At 30.4% G+C, this 24,683-nt stretch overlaps 1 protein-coding gene across 2 annotated transcripts in view; it reads left to right on the top strand.

The window, feature by feature from the left end:
• LOC107440893 (calcitonin gene-related peptide type 1 receptor) overlaps window positions 1-24,683 on the top strand; it is a 79,517-nt gene that overhangs the window by 23,989 nt on the left and 30,845 nt on the right. Inside the window, exons 1-2 of one of the 2 annotated variants that reach the window (XM_087165627.1) lie at window positions 12,511-12,676; window positions 23,311-23,458. In XM_087165627.1, the coding sequence (XP_087021753.1) occupies window positions 12,624-12,676; window positions 23,311-23,458 (201 nt within the window). In that variant the 5' untranslated portion in view covers window positions 12,511-12,623. Of the gene's footprint in view, window positions 1-12,510; window positions 12,677-23,310; window positions 23,459-24,683 lie in introns of those variants that run through there. The other variant, XM_087165628.1, reaches the window with a different exon arrangement.

A 24,683-nucleotide genomic window follows, 5' to 3' on the forward strand; every position in this document is an offset into this window, starting at 1 on the left:
TCATATATTGTTGCGAAACTATACTTTGTGGTGGAAGTTAACAAAATACTGAATAATTTAGTTTTTGATTATCTGCTACACTATAAATTATTTTGCAGAAAACTTAGTAATTGTCAGCCTTGTATGCATATCCACAATGACGTAATAATATTTACCTTTATATTGCTTAAAACAGAAAGTGGTTGAATAAAAATTGCAGATTTAATTAATAAAAAACTATTACAATTTCAGTGGTTTATACATATCTGCACACATTTAAAATAGCAATAACTTAGGAAAAAAACTCACGTACTGTTTACAAATAAAACGGGCTCTTTCAGCAAGTCAAATTTTTACTTTGTGGTTGCATTTCTACAGGCTGCAGAGCAGTTCGTGTTACATATTTTTGCTGCAAGTTTAACATTTAATGACTTTCAAACTGATTGTTCAATGTTACAATTTTTTGTTCTCTCGTACTTCTTTTATGCATTTTTCTGCATACCTTATTGTTCTCAAATTTTAAAGTCCTTTAATTTCTGCTCAGTAAAACGAAATTTAACGTAAATATGATTACCTAAAACAACGGTAGCAGATCTAACGTTTTTTTTTTGTTATAAAAAGAAATACTTTTGCGCTACCACTTATTATATTTTGCTCATTATTCACCGCTTTTTTAAAAAAAATTAAATTAAGAATTAGCACTCGTGGCCGGCGATTTTTTCAAATTCCTTATATAAATAAAAACCTTTGAGAGTGGATGTATTTCGAAATTATTCATTTCGCTCGTATGAAAAAAACTTAAAACATAAAAAAGTGATGTAAGTTATTTTGTAACTCGCATTAATCAAAAAAAAAAATAATAAAACATGCCCACTGGAATAGATTGATAATTTTTAAACCAATTTTTATGTTTGTAATGAAAAAAGCTAGAATATTTTAAATATTAAAATGGTTGCTAAGAGGAGAAATTTTACACATGTTTTAAACTTAGTTTAAAACTCATACATGCCAACGAGCTCCGCATTGCTGAAAAATAGTTTCAAATGGTAGCAATTAATGTATTATTCTCCTTTTAGTAAATTAGGTTTATAGAATTTTTACCCACCCACAACATCTAAATAATTCAAAAACTTATATAAAAAGTCACTTTGTTAGTTATTTTGTCGAATTAATGGATGACAACACTAACTACAGTCACATCACAACTTTCTTTTTACGTGATATTGCGTTGCCCTCTTTATTATTCCCCTCCCTACCTTTTATGATCTCTTAGTAGACTCGTGAATTTAGACTCGTGAATTTATTGGAACCGAGGTAGACGAGCAGCCCTTCTTGGGTTCTTGGTTAATTTAATGTTAATATGTATATAATTTTGTAAATATTTATTCTATCCTAGACTCCCTCGTTTTTAATCTCGTATTTTCTTGATTTCAATTTCGTGTACCCATCGCTATTTTTATTAATTGTTCTATTTTATTTAGTAAAGACTACTTTTGCTATTTCGATTTCTAAACTTTAAATTAGTGCCCTTGGCACCCCCCTCTCATTTTCCAATTTACCCCCTGATCTCCAATCCTCTATTATCGATTACCAAATTTCGATGAATCAGTTAATGCACTGAGGTTCGCTTTATTTCCCACATACCTAGTTATTTCGTATTGAGCCTTTTAAAATTTTAGTAAAATTAGCCGAAAAAATCTGCTAATTTAGTTGGCAGCCAGCTACCTTTTTTTTTTTAAAATATTTTCTAGAATGCGGAGCAGTTGACATTTCTGCATATATTACAGCTTTTTATACATAAATATGATATTTAACCCGCACAACTACGCAAGGTCAATCTTAACCCTTTTGAAGGCAGTGGTAAGTATCTTACCACCACGTTTTACCACTTTTAATTTTGGTTTCCATTTTTCAATAACTTTCGCTTTCTTGAAGTGAGTTTGAATAAAATTGGTAACCATTTGTCACTTTTAAAAAACGTATAAAATTATAAAATACGTAATTCCTTTTGAAGTTTGTAGCATTTAAGGAATTTATTTTATAAATAAAGAAAAATAAAAGTCAGTAAGTTCCTAATAGGTCATGTTAAATATATTTACCACCAAAAAAATAATATTTTTATAAACTAAATGAGTTTTTTCTTTTTTATATCAATTACTGTTCTTAAAACAATTTCAATTCCAAAAATACTTTAATTTACCTTTACTAGAAATAATGGGCCCGTTAAAGGGTTAAGGGCATAAACAACTTTTTTAAGAGCTTTGCTCAAATGCAGAGTTGCCACAGGCTAATAAACTTCAAAATTTTCTTAAAAAACATCGAAATTAGCTAAGTTTTCTAACATATTTTTTTCAGTTTACTGTTAAAAGAAAATGCGAATGATTTATTTATTGAAATTACATACATTTGCTGACTTGTGTGCTCAATATAGGCTTATATAAGTCATTGTCAAGTAGAAAATACAGATAGAACAATTCAGAGAAAGACATCACAAAGAATACATCCAGTGTTACGGCGGGATTCGAACCCGCTACCTCCACGGTTAACAGAGCGTTTGGACCGGCGATACCGCTCGGCCAGGGAGGCCCCATATGCGAATGATGTCCTTGAATAAAATATGAATAATTTGCCATGTAAGTCATAGTGGTAGTTACGATTGAAAAATTAAGGATATTATTAAAAAAAAAATTTATAGGGTTTTTACTACTTTTTTACATTTTTAGTTGCCCTGTGGCATCCCAGCATTTGTTAAAATAATTTAACAGCATATCACTTCCTTAAAAGCTTCTTAGCTGCCAACCTCTTTGCCGTTTCCATAGTTATTTTCGGAAGTGGTGGTTTCTTTCTTTATTTATTTATAAAAAATTGGGCTCCTGGGCCACGCAGAAGGCCCGTATGAAGTGGTGGTTAAATGTAACTTGAATAATAAAAAAAATGCCAAAATATTTATAGAGTAGTAGACATTTAAATTAACGATAACCATAATTTGTATAATGCCTCGTCAATTACATTTGGTTAATGAAGGACATCATATGAGGTTCCAGATCAACAATGCGTTAAGAACAGTTGATAAATCAAGTATGAATACCATGCCGAGAACGAAATTTAATACAAATCTAGATGTCAGTGAGTTACAAGAAACGTTTAACTTTATGCTTGCAGAAAAATATGAGGGTGGGTCAACAAAATGACGTTCTTGAATTCCCCCGTGTCAATGAGGGTCAATAAGGAAGCCAATTTGTTAGTGTAGTAGGAGCAAATTATCTTCTTTGAGAATAGAAAAAGATTCTTTTTGTTAGAATCAAGAATAGAATAACAAATGCGTTTTTTAGAACTCGTTAATTTGTTTTGAAGGTACTGTTCGTTCGTTGTAGTGGAACTGGGCGTTTGAGGCCTTACGGCCCTTTTCCCATTCATCCTGAAATTAGACTAAGAAACATACTTGACAAAAATAAAGTTTGGGGTGCAAAATGGAATTTTTTGAAGGTACTGCCTGCTGGCAGGCGAATTTTATCCTTCGGTGCAAGAAGTTTTTCCAGTGATAGTAAAATGAAGTAGAAGTATTAAAAAGTAGAAATAAACTAAATAAAATTTCACCAATATTTAAATAAGTCATCAAATAATTATGACTGAATGATATTTCAATACAAATTTAAGCAAATATGTCGCGAGAAACGTAAAATTTGGTAGGAGTTTAAAGTGTTCATAGTTTATTTTCTAATGAACTGGTGCCAGAGAGGCCAACTCTCTCCGGACAGCGAATAAATATTTTCGAATGGTAATCTTTCAATGTACAATTCTTGGTTTAGTAAATTCGATTTATAGAATTTTAACTCACCACTGCTTCTAAGTGCTTCTTCAATGGCTTATGTGACACGCCACTTTGTTACAGTTGCGCCGTATTGAGCGTTTTAAGAAGTCACCAATATCTGCAAATTTAAGTTTATAGCTCTCTCTCTATCTGTTTTTGAAATATATTATCTTAGCAAAAAAAAAAAAAAATAAATAGCGCGCGGAGTCCCTTCGCGCGGAAAAAAAGAAGTGAAACTTGTGGAAATGAAAATAGGAAGGGATAGAAATTGATTTTTAGTGAAATCATATTGTTTCTTTAAGACAAACTTTATTAACAATGCTTACAATTCACAATTGATCGCATCTTTTAATTATCATTTTCGAGTGGAGAAATATCCAAATCTATAACATTTACAATGGGATTATGATAACTAAAGTTAGATACGAAATGTTTGAGTTCTATTTTTCAATATTTCTTGCAAAAACTGCATCAATGGTAGTTACCCCTGTTGGTTCATTCCTACCATTTATCATTTCCAATCGAAATTTGTCTTTAAGGAAGGTTAATAATGTTTCAGCTTCAGGTAACGAGAAATTCACATTAAAATCTCCTGCAAGGATCACAGGCCGCTCACAATAATCAATTTCTTCACCAGTAACGTCTGCCAGAGCTTGTGAACCCGCAGTAGATAGTGGCAGTAAAGATTTTGCAATAAATAATTTAATATCCCTCATGGATGCATTTGGTGAAATATAAATGGCAATTAGAAAAGAGAAAAACCTAACAATCAATTGATATTCACAAGAGACGTACCTTGGCATAACCTTATCCGTCGTATTGTCCGTGGGATTGTTTTCACTCATTTTTTACAATTGTTATCTACTAAGTTTGAAAATAAAAAATACTACCCTATTAAATTATATGTGTATCAAATCAAACTAAAATATTTATAGAAAAACAATACTTTTATGACTTTTATTATTTTTATGGGAGTGAGAACCAAAACAATATGGAAATGAATGAGGGAAAACTGGATCCTACCACGTGATTTCCCGGCCAATAAAAATGTAGCGTTAAACGCTTAACGCAACCTTGTTGGAAGTCGCGTAAGAAGTATCACTTCAAAAAAAAAAGAACTCTTGTAAAAAAGAGTTCATGGTATAAGCACGTTAGTGAATTAAAGACGCTAACTCTGTTAAATTATAATCCAATACCTTAATTTCAAATTTGTAAAATTCTCTTGATATTTTTGATTTTAACCATCTAAACCAGTGTTTCCCAATGTGTGGTACACGTACCCCCAGGGGTACGGGAACAGATTAGCGGGGGTACGCGTTCTTATGCGAAATATCTTGCCACAAACGAAAATTTCAAAAAATTCTATTTAAAAACAAATCTAGCCATGAAGATTTTCGATTACGTATTTTGCTATTGGCTATTTTTTGCAGAGTTAACAGTTAATAATTAGCGGTGTCAACAGCCAGTTGTGATTTTTAACTCTTTTGCAATTTTTTATAGTAAAAAATACATTCATTTTTTTATTAGTGGTACACAGGGTTAAGAAAAATTTAGAAAGGGTACACAAAAGTCATAAGTTTAGGAAACACTGAGTAACAAAGAGTGGTCTTCGTACGAAAAACTCCAAGATTAGCGGTTCTCAATTTTTTTTCCGGTTAAGGAACCCTAAATGATGGCCTTTCGCTGTAGCCTCGGCATTATGAAGAAAACGGTTCATTCGCAGCTGTGAATATACTGACCTAAGAAGAAAAAGAAAGACTAGTAATTATTTTGAAAACATTTAATGTGAAGAATGAATTACAAAAATTTATGCATGTGCTGAAAAGGAATGAAATCAGGTGAATTATGGTTTTCAAAAAAGAGCTATTATAGACATCGAGAAAAGTAATCAGAGAAACTTAATTCTTTAATTTAGTTGTTTTACTTTAAATTGAAAATCTCCATGATAAATACTTAAGGAATTTTTGGAATGCATATTCTTTTCATATTTTATTCAATATATTGTCATTGAAAAAAATGTTTTTTAAATTTTGATACTTCGTTTTTTTATTGGTATTTTACGTAAAGACTCGAAATATTTAATAAATTACGGATTATTGCTTTAACATAAAAATCACAATTATTACTGGTCAAAAATAATGTTCCAACTATCGGAACCCTTGTGACTCTTCTACGGAAGTCTAAGGTTCGGTGGAACATCTCTTGAGAACAGCTACACTATATCACAGGGTTCCTAAGGGCCTTAAAGATGTAGTTAATTTAAGAATTTATTTTTTTTAAGACACCTTTTTAAGATTTAAAGTTCTGGTTAGGAAAAATTTTTATAACCTATATTTCAGTTGAAAAATTTCACAAAGATGTGGTGACAGACGCATGAAATGCTCAAGGTTCTTCCTCTTATTGTTGCGATTTTTTTTTAAATTTTTAAGTGCTGTGAGAATCCTGTATCAGAGATGGAAATTTGCTTTACTCTGTGGACAAATTATTTGTGGGAGCAAAATTTATGCTTCAATGTCTGAATTTCTTTTTAATATATTTGATATAGTTATTTCCATCACCACTACATAATAAATAAAGTCTATATAACCCGCTAGTTTTTTCCGTTCATACTATGTTGATCCAGTTTTCTAAAAGAAAAATTGCTTATATAGGGTTAGTATAGAAGTGTTTTCATATTTTCTTTCAATCCCTGTGTGTTTAAAATGCCTGCCAACTTTTACGGTTTTTGTACTAATATTTGATAGCAGGTTGTTGTTTTTTTCCAATTTCCCAAAACTTAAAAAATTTCATCCTCATTTACTTTCTTATTATATATATATATATATATATATATATATATATATATATATATATATATATATATATATATATATATATATATATATATATATATATAAGTTCAAAATGAAGAAAAAAACAAAGAAAAATTATAGACATATGGAAAAAAAAGGGGGGGGAATAATAAGTAAAAAAATAACTAACAGCAGCTTATATATATATAAATTAAAAAAATAAAAAATAATAAACAAAAATAAAAATATACGAATGAAATTTTATTTAAGAAACCGGAAGAAGAAAAAAAAAGATATAATCTTTTCTTCAGCCCACACGATTACATCCGCAAAACAGAGTGCTTTCTGATATTGTATCAATAAAGCCAAAGCAAAATATATTAATACAATAGTGTGAGGAGCACTCAAAAAGATGTTTTATAAAAATAACAATAAATAAAATAGATCACAAAAAGTAAAAATAAGTAAAAATAAAAAAAGATTATATCTCTTATAACTCTTTAAGCACTCTGTTTTGCGGATATAATCGTGTGAGCTGAAGAAAAGATTATATCTTTTTTTTTTTTTTTTTTTTTTTTTTTTATATATAAACTATTGTTTGTTATTTTTTTACTTATTATCCCCCCCCCTTCTTTTTATATGTCTATAATTTTTCTTTGTTTCATTTTTCATTTTGAACTTATCTAATGAGTTCTGTTTACTTGCAGCTTAAGCGCAATAAATGAAACTCATTGTTTTTCTTAACTTTCTTCGTGTTTTCTTGTATATATATATATATATATATATATATATATATATATATATATATATATATATATATATATATATATATATATATATATATATATATATATATATGTTACGCTTTGAAAGCCTAAGCATTGTAAGTTCGTAGTGTGGCGGGTGCTTCTTGAAAAAGATACAGGAAAATGGAGGAATCATAATATAATTTTATTAAAGTAAGGGCCAGAGCCCCAGAATGACAACCTTACATAATGGTGGATAGGTAGAGAATAGCACATTTGACCTTGGAAAGAGGGTTTTTGTATCTTTCTGGACAATATATTTAAATGTTAATAGGTCTCAGTAGCGTGGGACTGATCAATTTCCCAAGCTGCTAAAGCCACATCATCACATTTTTTGAGATAATTAGATCAATATTATTACTTTCTTGTGGGAAAAGTTTTTAAACGTTTGCGCGTTAGATAAATGCTCTATTTATGGATTATATTTAATATATAATTGTTTTAACATTACACACACACACACACACACACACATATATATATATATATATATATATATATATATATATATATATATATATATATATATATATATATATATATATATATATATATATATATATATATATATATATATATATATATATATATATATATATATATATATATATAACTATCATCCAACTTTATTAATAAATTGAAATTTTTTCCAAGAAGTGTTGTAAATTTTAATATATTTTTTTTCTTTTTATCGATCCCCTCTTCAGGCGCGTGTATCATCCCTACATAATCTAGTGCAAAAGCGCACCAACCTGATATTTCTCTGCCCTTAAACATAACCACCTTAAACCAGATTAAAGCGTGAGGAACCTAGTCCAGTTATCAAGGTTGCTACCTTCTGGAAAATGTTTTAAAGGGGTAATAAAATCAGAAAGGTGTTTGAATTTATTCGTTTCGACCTGTCATGGAAGCTAAATATAAATATTTTGCAGTAGCCTTGAGAAACTTAAGCTACTTCTTTTCTTCATTTTCCATGTCGTAGTCTACAAAGATAGTGGTCGCGACGTCTTATAAGAAAAAAAATAGTGGTAGAATAATTATAAATTTTTCGTTAATTTTTTTGGGAAAATGTGATATAATTACCAAAGCATGTTAAATATTTAAACTATTAAAAAGCTATCCCTTTTGCACACTCTGGTTCTTCTGGCACCATAAATTATCTAATTTTTTGCATGTTAAAATTTCTACACTTTAATATTTAGTAACCACTTTATTTAATGGTTACATCTACAGGTGTTATGTATGGTAATTGTGGGTTCTCTTTTTTTTTAATTTTAGGTGGTTGTTTTTTAATGTAGAAAGAATCTTGAGTGCTAAAAAGAGTTAAAGATACATTGGCCACCAATTTTTATTTATTTATTAATTTTTTAATAAATAAAACGTTGCGATCTCTGATAGTAGAAAATAGTAGGTGCGCAAAAATGTTAGGTTTCTTCTTTGCGCTAGAACTTTCCCAAAAGTAATAGTTTTTTAGTTAAAAATAGCATTTATTAAACCAAAAATAATTAATTAAAAGACTGATACCCGAATATTTATCCATTATCCGGACAAAGTTGGCATTTCCGGTAACAATGTACAAGGCTGCCAAATTTCTACATTTTGGGGGAAAACTTCTTCTACTGCTAAGTTTATGTTTTAATACCTGTATGTGATCCATTGTTTTGTTAACTTGATTTAAAATTATTTTCTACACCACTACACTTAAATGAGTTAAAAGTTCATATTATATGTCAGTTGGTCTTCAAGTTCACACAATGAGGCAATAGAAAAGTTGGCAATATACCGAATATTTCGAAATCATTAGTTTTTAATTGCCCACCTATGAAATAATTTGCCAAAAGCGTAGTAATTGGCAGTCCTGAAATATAGTTAAAATACTTATTTCAGGTTAACCACTATCTGATAAAATTTAAAAAGTGGGGACAAATGTTTCATGAAACTAGCGTAAATTTGTAAGCTTTTTTTTCTTTCCTTTTTTTGGCAATTTTGAGAATTCAGTTGTATTAATATTTAATTCACAAATATTTTTATAGTCTGTGGAAATTAATGAAAACCTTTTGTTTCCTCAATCATTTTCTACCAGTCTATTTTTCAGAAAGCTGGCAACCCTGTATTTGTTTTGTTTTAGTGTGGCTTATTCACCTAATTATGTCAAGTGTGATTGTGGTTAAGCCATGATTGATACTCATCTGAATGAGCGTTGCACACTTAATGACTTTGTTTTGTTAGAAAATGTAAAAGAGCTCCATGCCTAATCATTTAATGGTCAATTGTCTGGCATTTGTTTAGTTATAACAATTTATAAGAGTTACTAACATAATCATTGTTGAATTGTTGTTTTGTCTGATCAGCCAAAATACACTACTCTACAATAATCGAAGAAACACTTTTAGCTTTTTACATTTCTCAAGAAATACTTAGATTATTTTGTTACTTTAGAGGTGTTTTGTTCATGCGATTTTTCATTCTTAGCAATAAGGTTTAAAGCTTTCAAAGGTTTGAGGGACCGGATATAAATAACGAAAGAAAGCTAGTATTTTTGAGCACCCTAAGCCAGAAAATCAAACAATAAACTTGTAACTTATATCAATTAATTTGTTATTTGCATAGCTTTATCTCATATCATTTTTCTTTTATCTTGCTGTCTGGCTAATAAAGAAGATTTAAAATTGCAATGTTACAAAATAAAATTTGTGGAAAATCCCTGATCATTTTGAGCTTTCTTTTAAAAAGTACAAAAGCTACTTAATTGCTTGAAACATTTTAGATTTTTAAGACATTCAAATTAAACTTTTTTTATTAACTGCCAATTGCGTTTTACTACAAAATGATGAAATTAGAAATTTAAATTTTTCCCTGCACATGTGCAGTATAAAAGAATTATTTTAAATGCTCATATCAAGCGCAGTTTTTAAAGAATTTTTTCAAATTTTCAAACAATTGTTTTTAATTAGTTTCAAATTGCTCCAAATATTTATTTAACTTTATTAAATATTTTTAAAGTTATAGCAAGCAAAAACTATGGCAAAAAGTTATTATTTTATAAAAATATCCGCATCTCTATAAGTATTTCTGCAAAGTTTACGAAAATTTATGCAGTTATTGCAAATAGCAACCAAAGTAATCGATGCAAGTTACAAGATTATAGCTTAATTTGCAGGCATAAAAGATTTTTAAAAAACTTTTTTTTTTCGTAATTGATTGTCGGTCTCATAGTCGGAACTAAACACCTCTAGAGTTACAAAATAGTTTAAGTATTTCTTGGAAAATTTTAAAAAATGTCAAAAGCTAAAAGTTTTTCTTCCATTTTAGTAGGGTAGTGTATATCATTTCCCCCTATTAGAGATATTTAATTCCAAACAGCAATTATCGAAATTTCTGCAGCTAATCATACGAATTAAAAAGAGGGTTCGATCAGCCCACTGGTCCAGCAGTGGACTAATAGTAAAGACACGGTTCCCAGTAAAACACCGCAGTCAATCATCGCTGACTGCGGTCTGTAAGCAGCTGGGTGACCACTTTGATCAGCCTGCTTAGGGACCGAGGGTGCGCGGTATCGGTCGGCATTCGTCGTTAGAATGTTCTACCATGAAGTGCTCGACTTTGCGTGCAGGTCGTTGGTCTACCAAAGCTGGGAATCCATCCACTCTGCAGAGGATCAAAATTCCGATGGTATGTCTTCGGATCATCCTCATGACCGTCGCCAATAGCCCATTATGCAAATCAAGTGTGTCGTAAATAAAGTATCGACCTAATTATACACAGCACATGGTTTGATTTCCTATGAGTAAGTGAAGAGAGTTCGAGTTGAAGCAAGTTGAAGGGAGCTGCGAAAGCATTACTGAGCTCAGGGGTTGGCGAGAGTAGCGAGGAGGGGACGGGATCGTCTAAAATTAAGTTACTTCGTCAACATTTGAAAGCATGTGTCTAACAGATTGATTACTGTCTATTATTCCTAAGCATAACCAATAACATTTACACTTTTTGAAGAATTATTTTTCTAGCTACAGTATAATAACATTTCTATAATTATTTGTAAGTGAAGTTTCAAACAGCCCCTAAAACCATTCAAAAATGATTATCTGTGGTATTATATATACCTGTTTAAATTCATTTTGTATCGGGAAGGGCAACATTTCAAATTAAGAATAAAATATCAAAGCTTGGCATGAAATTCACTGTCCCTTTAATTATAAATTTAAAAAACTCTAAAAGTGGGAAAATATACATATGTGTAAATTTGTCCTAATAAGGACCCACCCCTTTTTTTAAATTTTTAAAAACCACATTTCATGCAATAAAGCATAAATATTTCTACCACTAGGCAAATTTATCTACTATGACCCTTATTTCCAGCCATATTATTAACTATAGGGTTAAAACTCCGTCTCTTCACCTAAAGTTGCGCTATTGCTAAGTGTTCTGCGGAAACTAATAATTGGTAATTAGTTTTTTTTCTAAAAAAAGAATATACAATTTTTCTGTGCCATATTTATTTTTAAAATTCGTCTGTTACTAAGAGCTTAAAATGTAACTATCGGATAACTGATACTTGTTTTTCATAGCAATAGGAAATCAAAAGCAATTAAGAAAAACATTGTTTTTGATCGCTTTTTTCTAAAAACAGTTATATTTTCTATAAATATGACGAAGAGCCTGTTCAAATTATCATATATTTAAGAAACTTAAAAACACTCTTAAATACCGTTACAGAAGAATTCATTGTTTCTCAAAGCTTCCGTAGTCAGAACTTCCGAGTTTTCTTAAAGAACTTCCAGTTCGATAACACGGTGTTTATAAAGAAAAGTTTATTTTTTCCATCTTCCTATTTTTCATCAAGCTTATCTTAACTTTACTCTGACGCTAAGTGCAGGTCACACTATTCGCATAAAAGACACTGTGTGAGGTTAAATGCTTTCGTAAGGAATAAAAATGTTCAATTTCTTAATTATATTTTTTTTCGGAATAAAAACAGAAGCAAACGATTTTTGGCATAAATATTTCTTCTAATCGGTATGGCAGCAGCCTCTATGTGTGACCTTCATTTTTAGAAGCCTTCTTAGAATTCTACATTGGTTTTATGAGTAAGAAGTTCAACGTTACAAAATACCTTTGATTCATGTCGTTATTTAAGCAATCCATACACACTTTTTGAAAAAGATAAAAATGATTTACATTTAAGGAAAGTAAAATGAAGCATATTATTGTTGATATAATGTTAGTTCTAGGTATTGAATGTTCGTTGTATTATTCCGCAATTCTATTTTGAAGCTAACGAACTTAATCATGTAAGTAACTTTTTTTTTTACTTTGATCAAAGCTATTAATATATGAGATCATTTGAATAATTTATATACCTCATACCTGCATAATATTTTTACGAAATTTCCAAATGCTCTGATTCAATCAGAGATGCATCACATGGTCGGAAAATTGAAAAAAAAAACTGGAATTAAAACCATTTTACTTCTAGCTCATTTTAGTTTAGTTTATGACTACCAAAAATTATTGGCAGCCTCAAAAATAATTATTTACACGAAATTTCTAAAGTGGACTTTAATCTAAATTCTTTGTTAAAATAAAATTAGATAATAAATATTATTAAAACCAATTGTATTTATTTTTCCAGGTACGACACAGCCCGGTGTTATTTTAACATTTTTATGCATTTAAAGTGGTTATTAAAAGAAATATTTTATTTTAATAGTATCAAAAATTATTATTAATGAATATTTTATTCACCAAACAGGTTGTCGCGTAACTAACTGCAGAGATGCCAACTTTCTCCGATTTTTAAAATAAATATTTTCTAGTGGTAACGAAATTCAAGTTATTTTAAGTTCAGTATTTTTCATAAGTCATCTTTTCACCACTACATATCAAAAATTCAAAGTTTCGAAATGCAACTTAATGGCATTTGTCTCTTAAAAAGTAGGCATACTTATACTGCAAGTTTTACTATTCGATTCGCTATCAATTTTGCCGAAAGCGGAGCAGTTGGTACCCTTGTATCTGGTATTTATACATTTATATAAACGGAGCAGCCAACTTTCAACTCCTTTTCGAAAAATTTCTTCTTATGGTAGCTAAATTTATATTTTAATGAATAATTCTTTGTTTTCTAAATTTTATTTAGAGTTATTTTTCACTAAACAATATGTAAATTATTCAAAACATCACGTGTAACTCCCCTCTGTTCCAGCTCTCTCGTGATAAGGTTTTTAAAAGATTGGCAAAATTGCCAAAATTTTTGAAAGGTTCACTTTTTAATTACCTACCACTCTTTAAAATGTTTTTTCAAAAAGCACAGTAGTTGGCAGCCATGTATACAAGTAAATGTTTTATATGTTGTTGTGAGACAAATCGTTTTAAGGGGCCGTTCAAAAAGTACGTACATCCCGAAGGGGGGAGGGGATTTGTTATTTTGTACGGTTTGGTACGATAGGAAGGGGGGAGGTATTATATAAACTACGTATATTATAAGCATACATCAAATTTAAATTTGACTTTGATGAATAAATTATTTTAAATAAATATTTAATTTTATTTAATTATATAATTATTTTAATTTTTATGAAAAAGGGGGAAGACTAATAAAATGTACGTACTCTGGGGGGGGGGAGTATGACCTTATGTACGGTAATGTACGAAGGGGGGTGTTAAAATTTCTCCATTTTTGTGTATGTACTTTTTGAACGGCCCCTAAAACACACTTGCTTGACGAGAAAGGCAAATTTTGAAATATATATTTTAAAAAAGTCTTTTTTAAAAAAAAAAATTGATAGATATGTATGTGCGCTACATGGCTACCATGATATCTAACAACTCTTTAAAACTATGAGAAAAAAAAGTCTCATAATCATTTGGTGTAGTGTTAAGCACTGACAAAATTTTATAAAATTCTAAATATATCAATACCGCTGTGTGTATGTTTTTTTTTTAAAAAACTATTTTTTGCTCAACACTTCTTAACGGTGAATTACAACTTAGTCCAGTTGTATTTAATTACAACTGCAAGAAACTAAAAAAATCACGAAAAAGAAACTTTTTTAAATGCTGACCAATTATCGCATTTAAAAAGGTGTTTTTTCGGGAAAATTAGCACCGAATTTTTTTTTCTCTTTTGTCAGAATACCTGAAAACTAAATACTCTCTTCTGTACGCTTCTCTCTTATTTGAGGGAAATGGAGGCGATTTGAGGGGAGAAACAATCTAACATCCAAACAGACAAGTGAGGCATCGTTAGCAGCCCTCATGTCTTCTACGTTATTCGTGAGATTGTCTCAAGATTGGTTTCCTTCACTTTAGTGTTAGAATATTCTTTGCAAACAATGCTTCCAGTAAAATTCAAACAGTAAAATTAACTCGAATGCTTTCCGTAGTTACACTATATGGACCACATTTTTGTAGCTCTCCTTATAATTTGAGACAAAAATATTAATCCATCTTTTTTTAAAAAAATATACGTGTTTCTCGAGAAAATATACAATGAAAGTCCGAAATAACGAACCTCTATTTTTGTCTACAGAATGTATATTGAATAATGTAGTTCTTCTGTTCTTAATAAAAGACAGAAATTTCTAGAACAGATATGTTTGAGCAATAAGTTTCCAAATTATAATAAGTTTTTGTAATAAGAAGATAAAATAATGTGCGATAACTTTTGACGCCATTGAAAACAGAAAGTATTAATTTCAATAGTAAGTTGTAATTTAGGGAAATAAGATAACGTGATAGATCTGTAGTCAACAAAAAGTGCATTTTTTTCAAGTACACGGCAGTAATTTTAAAAATAGCAATAGAATTTTTTTTTTATTGGGAAGATAAATTACCCGGTGGACGTACAGTCATTACTTTATTAAAGCAATAGGTTATCTGTGATAGAATTCGATGAACGATTACCACTAGTTGATTAATGCTGTTTATATATTTATATCATTTTCGCTCATTATATTTTTTTCTTCTTCAATATTGTTTATTGATCGGGAGACTTTATTTACTTCACCGGATTTTTTTGGAGCAGTATATATTTAAGCAAATCAACTGTTTAATGTGGATCATCCATCAATATTTCAAGTCCGTTCGCATGTCACCAATGAGGGAATTCAATTATAGACTATGTCAACTTTTATCGATCAAAAGGTACCTTAAGATAGAACCGTTTACGCTTATTAAGAAAAAATTGGGTGCCTGGGCCGTGCAGCGGCCCCTAACCCATACGTCATGAAGTATTTACAAGTTGTATTAAAAACATTTTGAATTATGCAGCATTAAGGTAGCAAGATAAAATCGATTTAACATGTCTTACATACTAGTGATTTGGTATTTAATATTTGTAGTGGTAGTTACGCCACAATACTACGTATGTCCCCCTTTTATGGTTAATACAAGATGGATGGGAAAAGAGCCAATTAGGCCTCAGATGCCCAGCTCTTATGGAACGAACCTTAACCTTATATACTTATCTATAACCTTAATATACTACCACTACTAAAATTTTTCAAAGATCGCAGGAACCCTGATTTTTATTGTTAGGATTTTGGCGATCATTAGAAATTTTGTCGTGAAAGTGAATTTATCGTCGTATGCCGTACTCGTTATACCGAGCTTTTACTGCATGCCTTCTTGAGATTTCATAATTTATCTATCTCCTGCAGAGTTTAATTAGCTTAATTTAAAGTTTGCCTCAAGAATCACTGAGATAGCACATTAGTGCATAAAAATCCCATCTATAGCTCAAAATAAATTCTAGAACATTCCATTGTTTGTTTGAAAATGCTTTTGATTAAAACTTTTACTGGTTTTATATTCTGAATGTCACAGATTTCGCTTACAAGGGAAACTAGGGAAGTGTGACTCGCCAATTTTGAAATAAACTAGTCGGATGTATGCCTTATGAGGAATAATTTTAGGGTACAACATTCGTTTCGGCCCATAGAAGGTCCTATGAGAGATAAAAAATAATTCAATGGATAGAAAAAGCTGTATTTTATTACTTCAATGCAGGCTATTAGTTATTGTAATTATCTCATACTCCAATTAATTTGTAATTAATTGGATAATTAATTAATTTGCTAATTAATAAATTAATTAACATTCGTTTTGGCCCATAGAAGGTCCTGTGAGAGATAAAAAATAATTCAATATGTAGAAAAATCGGTATTTCATTACTTCAATGCAGACTAATGGTTATTGCAATTGTCTCATAATCCAATTAATTTGTAATTAATTGGATAATTAATTAATTTGCTAATTTATAAATCAATTAGAAAATTAATTATTAATTAATTGTTAATTAATTATTAATTGATTTGCAATTACATATTCCAATTAATTTAGAAAGCTTTTTAAAGAAAAAAATTTAAAAAATTTCTTGTCAATTTTTTTTTTTTAAATTAACCTAACAGGCTTTTCTGAAAAACTACCGATATATAAAATTTTCGAAATCAATTTCGGCAATAAATATGCATTATATAGTACGTGGAAGTACCACAAAATTAATTGGAGTATGAGACAATTACAATAACTAATAGTCTGCATTGAAGTAATAAAATACCGCTTTTTCTATCTATTGAATTATTTTTTATCTCTCATAGGACCTTCTATGGGCCGAAACGAATGTTGTACCCTAAAATTATTCTTCATAAGGCATACATCCGACTAGTTTGGCGAGTCACACTTCCCTAGTTTCCCTTGTTAGACTCATACTCATATGTGGTGGTTATCTTAGCATCAACCCCGCCAGGGGCTCTAACTTATTCATCAGAGTGGGATTAAATAATAAATCGCCGAAGCGCAAATGAATGGTGAATATTTCGCTTAGAGACGCAATGAGCATTTGTTATAAAAGTTTTTAATATTCGTAATGGGGTAGCTAAATTAAGTAGCTTTTTCTTTTTGTTTAATACAAAAAATTTCGTTTCTAAAACTGAAATTAAATGAATAAAACATAAAAGAACAAAAATAATAATAACTTAAAATGTGTTTCAGAGAATTATTAAGATTAGAAATTTAAATTTGCACTTTCTTGAATAGTTTCAGCAACAAAGGCGATGCGTGAAATATATTTTTTGAAACAAATATGTTATGACTAATACAAATACTTTGCTCAGCGAATATGAATACTAATTAAAAAAATATATTACAATAAATATACATCTTTTTAATGGAATTATTAGACTGCAGGCTAAGAACTAGCCACAACAATAATTTTTAATTAAGTGTTTTGTGCAAGCTTCGCCCCTACAACTCCTCACATTATTAGTAACAAAACACAACCCTGAAGTGTGTTTGTAATTTTAAAACGGATACAAATTAAATATTTGTTAGCCTTTATAGACCATGCAAGAGTTTTTGTCTTCGTAAATAGATGTATTTCATCGAAACCGCAAGAAATTTGCTCGTGTGACGAATTGTCGCTAAGACGAGTTGTGCCTGCGATGATTTGAGCTCACGTCGATTTGTGCTTTTGAAGAATTGCACTTGCAACGAATTGTGCCTATGACGAATTGTGAGCGACGAATTGACGCGACACCCTTCATTTATCCTAAATATTTTACAGTAATAAAATTTTTTATTAGGAACTTTTCTGACTAACCTAATGATTTTTACTAGGCCGGGATAACCTGGATGGTAGGGCATTGGGTCAATGTTCAAGAGGTCGTGGGTTCGATCCCTGCCGGCCGAAGACTACCCGTTTAGTAAATGGTGAAAGATGCACGTTAAATCTGTCGAGTCACAAAGCTCTCCATGTTCCCATAACAAATTATATCTCTGGGGGTACTGATCCAGAAGTGTCCTCGTCGCCTGGATTGGTTCAAAATTACAAGGCTACGGAGTTGTACGTTAGTAGTCGTAAACCCAAAAAAATGGGTCAGTTGTTTAACGACGGTTATAAAATAAAATGATTTTTTAGAGTTGTGCGTATGTTTTACATCGTAAAACGGATTGATAAAGTTACTATAAAATTTATGGAACATGCTAAAATGTAATCAGTTTCAAAGCATATGATATTCCGAATGATTAAAATGATCAATTAATACGGAAAGTAAATTAAAGCTGTCTATAACAAAATTTTCGTTAGAATATTTGAAAGCAAATGGTGAGCCGAAATGATGAAAAATGTAAATATTTGGATTAGATACTTTTAACAGTTGCTTACGCAAGCATCTATGAATCATTCAACACAAATTAATTTTCATCTTTCAAACATGCAACAAGTATATATTTCCTTCAAAGATATTTTGCTTTACTAGATGATTTATGTTTAGTAATATTCCAAGAAATTTTTAGGTGTTGTTGAAATCTTTTTCTCACTTTTTACGCTGTTATCTGAAGTTCATCGCAAACATAGTAATTTTAATCCGATAAATTCCTCACCAAAATACTTTCTGAAAATCAAATATATTTTTAAGATTCCAATTATAGCTGTAATTTGATTTCACTGATTGGATGTTGCTTATAAAAGTACTCAAGACAATTAATAGCAGATATTTTAAATTTTTTTAAATATCCTTGAGGGAAAAAAGTTATGGCAAAATGCTTTCATTCTTTATCTATTTTTGGATGAAGCATGAACTTAAACATAAACGTGACTCCCTTTTTAATGACAAAATACGACAATTTTAAGCCTAAATAGTCCTGGTACGAATTTTTAAAATGAGTTTCCATTACACCTACTCTTTATTTGCTCTATCATTTTTTTTATTTCTTCTAATATTTTATATTTTTTTAATTCTATACATCCAATAATAGTATTATTATTTATCTTTTTCTATTTTATTGACTCGACAGCACTTTGTGAACTAAGGCCTTCTTAGGGATCTTTTCCCATTCGGTTCCTTTACTCGCCAGGGTTTTTCCAGTTTTTCACTTTTGGTACTTTGAAATATTCGTTAACATGGTTTTTCGAAGATCTTTTGCCAAAGAAAATAAGAAGACCACAGTTTAAGTTCCTTGCTTTCGAAGCAAAGCGATGATTTTAAACTATATACATAATCTTGCTGTGAAGAACTATCTGGGCTTTAGAACAAATAACTTTAATAGTTTAAAAGTTATTAAACTTTTTTTTATAAAATCGCCAATTAGGCGTCATTTTTCCATCGAGAGGAAAATTATCAAAATCCCTGCCTTTCTTTCAGTTTTTGAAAATTTTTATGACCCCAGATAATACAGCATTGAAGTAAGTTTATAAATATTAAAAAATTAGGCCACAAACGCTTTTCATTTTCTTAAAACTGTGACTTTTTTCCATATCGACGTTTTGCACGCCATAAGCATAGGCAACGCTGGCTTTAGATGACTGAACTTGACTTAACAGTTATGAGTAACTGTTGTAAACTCACAGCAGTTATGAAAATACCATATTATTGGCAAAAAAGCATCATTTCAAAAAAAAAAAAAAAAAAAAAAAGTGGAGCCTTAAAAAAAAAAAAATTCCTTAATGCTGTCAACCTACTGACTGGGCCTACGTCTTGTTCGTACTCCAATCGGTTTGAAATGAAAAACTCTGAATGTTAAACAGGATCGGTGTACTCGGCGGATAGACCAACAAAATTGATTAACTTTAGATGGACAATATCTGCCATCTCCCCTATTTCTCATAGCCCAGGTTATGTGAGTATAATTCTAGCGATGGATTTTTGAATTATAAAACAATGATTATTAACAATGACTATTAACAATGATCTTTGTGGCAGTTAATCTTGTAATCAGCTAAAAACAATAACAAGACAATAAAGTTCTTCATTTTATAAAAAAATTTTAAAAAATTCACTAGTTGAAAAATGTATTATTTGTATACCTTTACTATATCACATTACTATAAGTGTAATTATAGGATTTTAGAAAATTTTCAGAGCTTCTTAAATTTTTTAATTAGATAAGAAGCCTGAAGTTGGACACGTTCGTTTCCGTTAACTTCAAAATAATTCGTATGCATTAATTAATTTTAAAAAAATATGATACTTTCAAATAAATGCTGGTTATTGAATTTAAACTCAATGGCACGAATCAGGTTTAGTTCCGAAAAAATAATTTTATTGTTAAAGTGATGCTTTTTTTCCGTTTTAAACACTTGAAGCTTTCAATTTATGTAAGATTTAGCAACCAGTACTAGTGTTTGAGAACAACTACATTATTGAAAAAAGACAAATGGTGGTCAAGCAATTTTTTTCAAAGATCGCAAAATGTATTCACAGTAAATTCTCCTCAAGCATGTATAAGATTTTTATGAATCTGAATTCATGCGATTAATATTTAAAACTATAAGTAATTTGCCGATGAAAATAAATATTTACATATTTTAACCGATTAATGCTTTTATAATATAGTGTAGTGAAAAGTGCTTCAGAAGAACAAAATTATCACCAATTTTAATTTTTTTCCCCGAGCCCTGTTTAGGGCTGTTTATATCCCGGAAAAGATAAAAAATTGGCAAATAAATCTTCTTATTTCAAACTTTTTTAAATAAAGTGAAAGCTTTTACCATTTCCAATAATGAATCAACCACGATACAATTAATTTCAGATAAAAAACATTCCTCTATCTAATATTATACAGGGTTATTCATAATTCCCTCCGGGGTTTCGAAGCGTTATAGTAAAAAAACGAAGACGAATATGGCAAAAAAGAACGTATGAAATTTTTCCGAAAGTATTCAAGTTTTAATTTAAGCAGTTGCCGGTAGATGGCAGTAACATGTGTCACTGAAGCCTGTTGTAGTAAAGAAAAATGGCGTTTACAGGCGGAGGGAATTATGAATAGCCCTGTACTTGTAATGAGGTTTGGTAGTCAGAAATATTTAATTTCTTCAGAAAATCGGCAGCTACAGGGATGCCAACCTGCTCCTCATTCAGCGAAAGCTTTTATAAATTGGTAGCGAATTAAAAAGTAAACCTTCTTGAAAAAGGATAATTACGCCTACTATTTAAACGTATCACCGCGAGATAAATGCATAGTCATAAGGATTGTACAAGGCCTTTAGACCCAGGAGGGGCCTCTTACCTCTCCATCTTGAAATTAAACGATCATGAATTTAGAAATTTTATGAGTTATAAAGAAAGTTGGAGAAAAGAAAAGATTACTTTTAGAGTCATGAATAGATGCTGAAATATAGTTTGTATAAAGTAAGAACTCCCCTACCCATTCGCCTGGATCCATAGTGATAACTATGGTAAAGAGGTATAACTATTTCAAGTAGGGGTGTGGGGTCATTGCGTAGGTCAGGATAAGCTAAGGGCCAGTGAGAGAAAAGGAATCTTTTTCTTCGATCTATTGTGTTAGCCCTAGAGTGAAAAGAAGATACCCTCCCTGAAGTGGGCTATTCTTGTTTTCATAGCAGCAGACTGCCTCAGACTTCGTACGTCTTACCAAACGTAACGAGGATTAGTAAACAAACTGCATTTTATTACAATACCTAACTGCGGGCACCGGGCCCATGTCCAAGAGGTCGTGGGTTTGATCCCCGCCGGCCGAAGTCTCCCCGTGAAGTAAATGGTGACTAATGCACGTTAAATCTGTTGAGTCACGAAGTTCTCCATGTTCCCATATCAAATCATACCTCTGGGGGTACTGATCCTGGAGTTTCCTTGTCTTCTGGATTGGTTCAAAATTAAAAGGCTACGGAATTGAGCATTAGTAGCCGTAAACCCACAATTTGGTCGGCTGTTCAACGACAGTTATAAAATAAAATAAAATACCTGACTGTAGTTCCACAATAGTGTTAGCCACACCTATTAAATAATTATAAAAAAAGTCAAAACAACGCCATAGTGACAATAAGTTGAAATATTTGGCCCTAAGAAAGTCCTCTTATAATTCGAATTGGTGAAATATTTGGCCTTAAAAAAAGGCTTTTTAGAATTTCAGTTCGGGAATTATAAAGTTAAGAATTAATTAAAATTTTTTTAGATAGAATTACATTTCTCATGAGAAAGTGATTGATTGGTCTGGTTTTTGAGAGATAAACGCAATAATGTTGCATTTAATATAATACATCCAATTTTTGATATATAGTGGTTGAAAAATTACTTCAATTGAAAAATACTCATCTAAAAAATAATTTGAATTTCGTTACCACCAGAAAATACATCTTTCCAAAGCAGGGCAAGTTGGCATCTCAATATCACGTGCAACTGAAAATGTAAGAAGTGGTGACTTATAATAAGCAAAAATCCACAAAAGAGCCTAAAATTTGAAGTTTTTTCTTGAATATTTCTTTCAGCTCGCTAATGTAAGTTTTCGTTTTAAATATTAATAATTTGCCACGAAACTAATGGGGGTAGCAAAAGTAAATAAATTAAAAAATTGAATTTTTACCACTTTTTGCATTTTTAGTTTCCCGTAGTATCCCTGCTATTAACTCCTTTTATACTATCAGTTTCTGCTCTTTTCCAGTATACAATCAGCTCAGCCATCACCTCCCACATCAGAAAGCCTCCACACGGTTTCGTATAAGTAGTCTGCGCAGATTATTTAAAAAGCGAACCACTTGTGCGCATGATCCCAAATTCTATTTTAAAAGTACTTGAGAGAAATTTATCTCATATATTTGAGAATTGAATCTGTAGTGGTTGACAAGTAAATAAAACAAAGCAACTATATTCGCAAATTAAACAAATTTTTAGACACATATTTGCTACCACTTTCTAATTTTTCATAGATTTCCGATTAAATGGTTCTTTCACTGATTGGTTTACCATCATAGTGGTCTGATCGGACTACCTACAAAAAACCGTGTGGAGGCCTTCAGCTCTAGGAGGCGTTTGCTCAGCCTGTAGAAATTTTAAAATTTCATGAGGAAAATATATCACAAGTATAAAGTATAAACTATTTCTTCTCGGTATCAAATCTTTTTTTTCTTCCTAATAATAATATTTAGATTTAATCTCATTATTTTCGTCAATGATTACTTTATTTATAGATATGAGATAGTACCGAAGCTTAGAGGCCGCTTAGGCTGCTATTACAGCATTGAATATCATTTGGAGTATGGAATCAGCGAGTTTCATTTCATAAATGTGAATAAAGACATCAGAATGCGTGTACTCATAGCTTTAGTATATTTTGAGGTAAATATGACTCATCTTTAAAATTTACATCTAGAAATTATGAGCTCTGTTATAGCAATCACTTATATGCTCAGTTTTAAAAGAGTATTTTTCAAATTATACTTTTAGTTAGAAAAAAGAAATTAATTTTGAAAACAATTTTTTAAATATAAAAATATTGCATTCTATATTTTCTTTGTAGGGATATCTATGCGTTAAATTTTTTATTTTGTTTCATCATAATGAAATGGAAATTGCTATCAATTAAAGAAAAAGTAATTTAATCCAAAAAAATGTTTAATTTATGACAATGTGTAATTAAATCATTACAACATATTAAAGTATGTATATTAAGAGAAATATAACACTGTTCACTATTTTTAAATATAAAAAATATTGCATTCTTTATTTTCGTTGTAGAAATATCTACTCATTAATATTTTATAGTGCTTCATCATAATAAAAAGAACGTTGCTGTTAATTGAAGAAAAAGTAATTTATTCACAAAAAAGTTTAATTTATGAAAATCTGTAATTAAACAATTTAAATCATTACAACTTATTAAAGGAAGCATAAAAAGAGAAGATAAAACTCTAATAGTAAACTTATTGGTTTTCAAGAGGTATGAGATATTAGTGACTGCCAACGCTTATGACAGTTTCTTCTTCTTCTTCTCATTGGCACGACAGCCCAGGATGGGCCTTGACCTTCTCAACAAGCCTATACCAAGACATTCTTCCCTTAGCCAAGGTTCTCCAGTTTATTATCTTTAAAACTTTCAAGGCAGTCTAAAAATCATAGGTTTGGCCGTCCTCTTTTTCTTGTACCTGTTGGCCTGGCACTGAAAACGTTTTTGGTTGTCCTGCTATCCTCCATTCTTATAATGTGGCCTGCTCATTTAATCCTTTGAATTTTGATAAATTTAATGTTCTTTACATGCTTTGTAAAGTTCCGTGTTTGATATTTTGACAGTGTACGAGCGAAAAGTCCAACAGACGTGATTTTTTTTTAAAACGCATAAAGTGAAAATAAAATCATTTACCTTTTACTATTCTTAATAATGAGCTTTTTTCTTATATCCGTTTTCCAAGGTAGGAAATAGTCCGATATACATGGTTTAACTGTTAATAAATACAGTGGATATAGTTATTTATGCATATTTCTCCCCAAATCTCAGCTAGAAATGAATCGATGTATTACTAGAGTTTCCTTTTCGTAGTTTTACTTTCAGCCATAATCGTTATTA

The sequence above is a fragment of the Parasteatoda tepidariorum genome, chromosome 6 (assembly GCF_982258835.1).
Source record: "Parasteatoda tepidariorum strain Cologne lab strain chromosome 6, Ptep-v5.0, whole genome shotgun sequence".
Classification (NCBI taxonomy): Eukaryota; Metazoa; Arthropoda; class Arachnida; order Araneae; family Theridiidae; genus Parasteatoda; species Parasteatoda tepidariorum.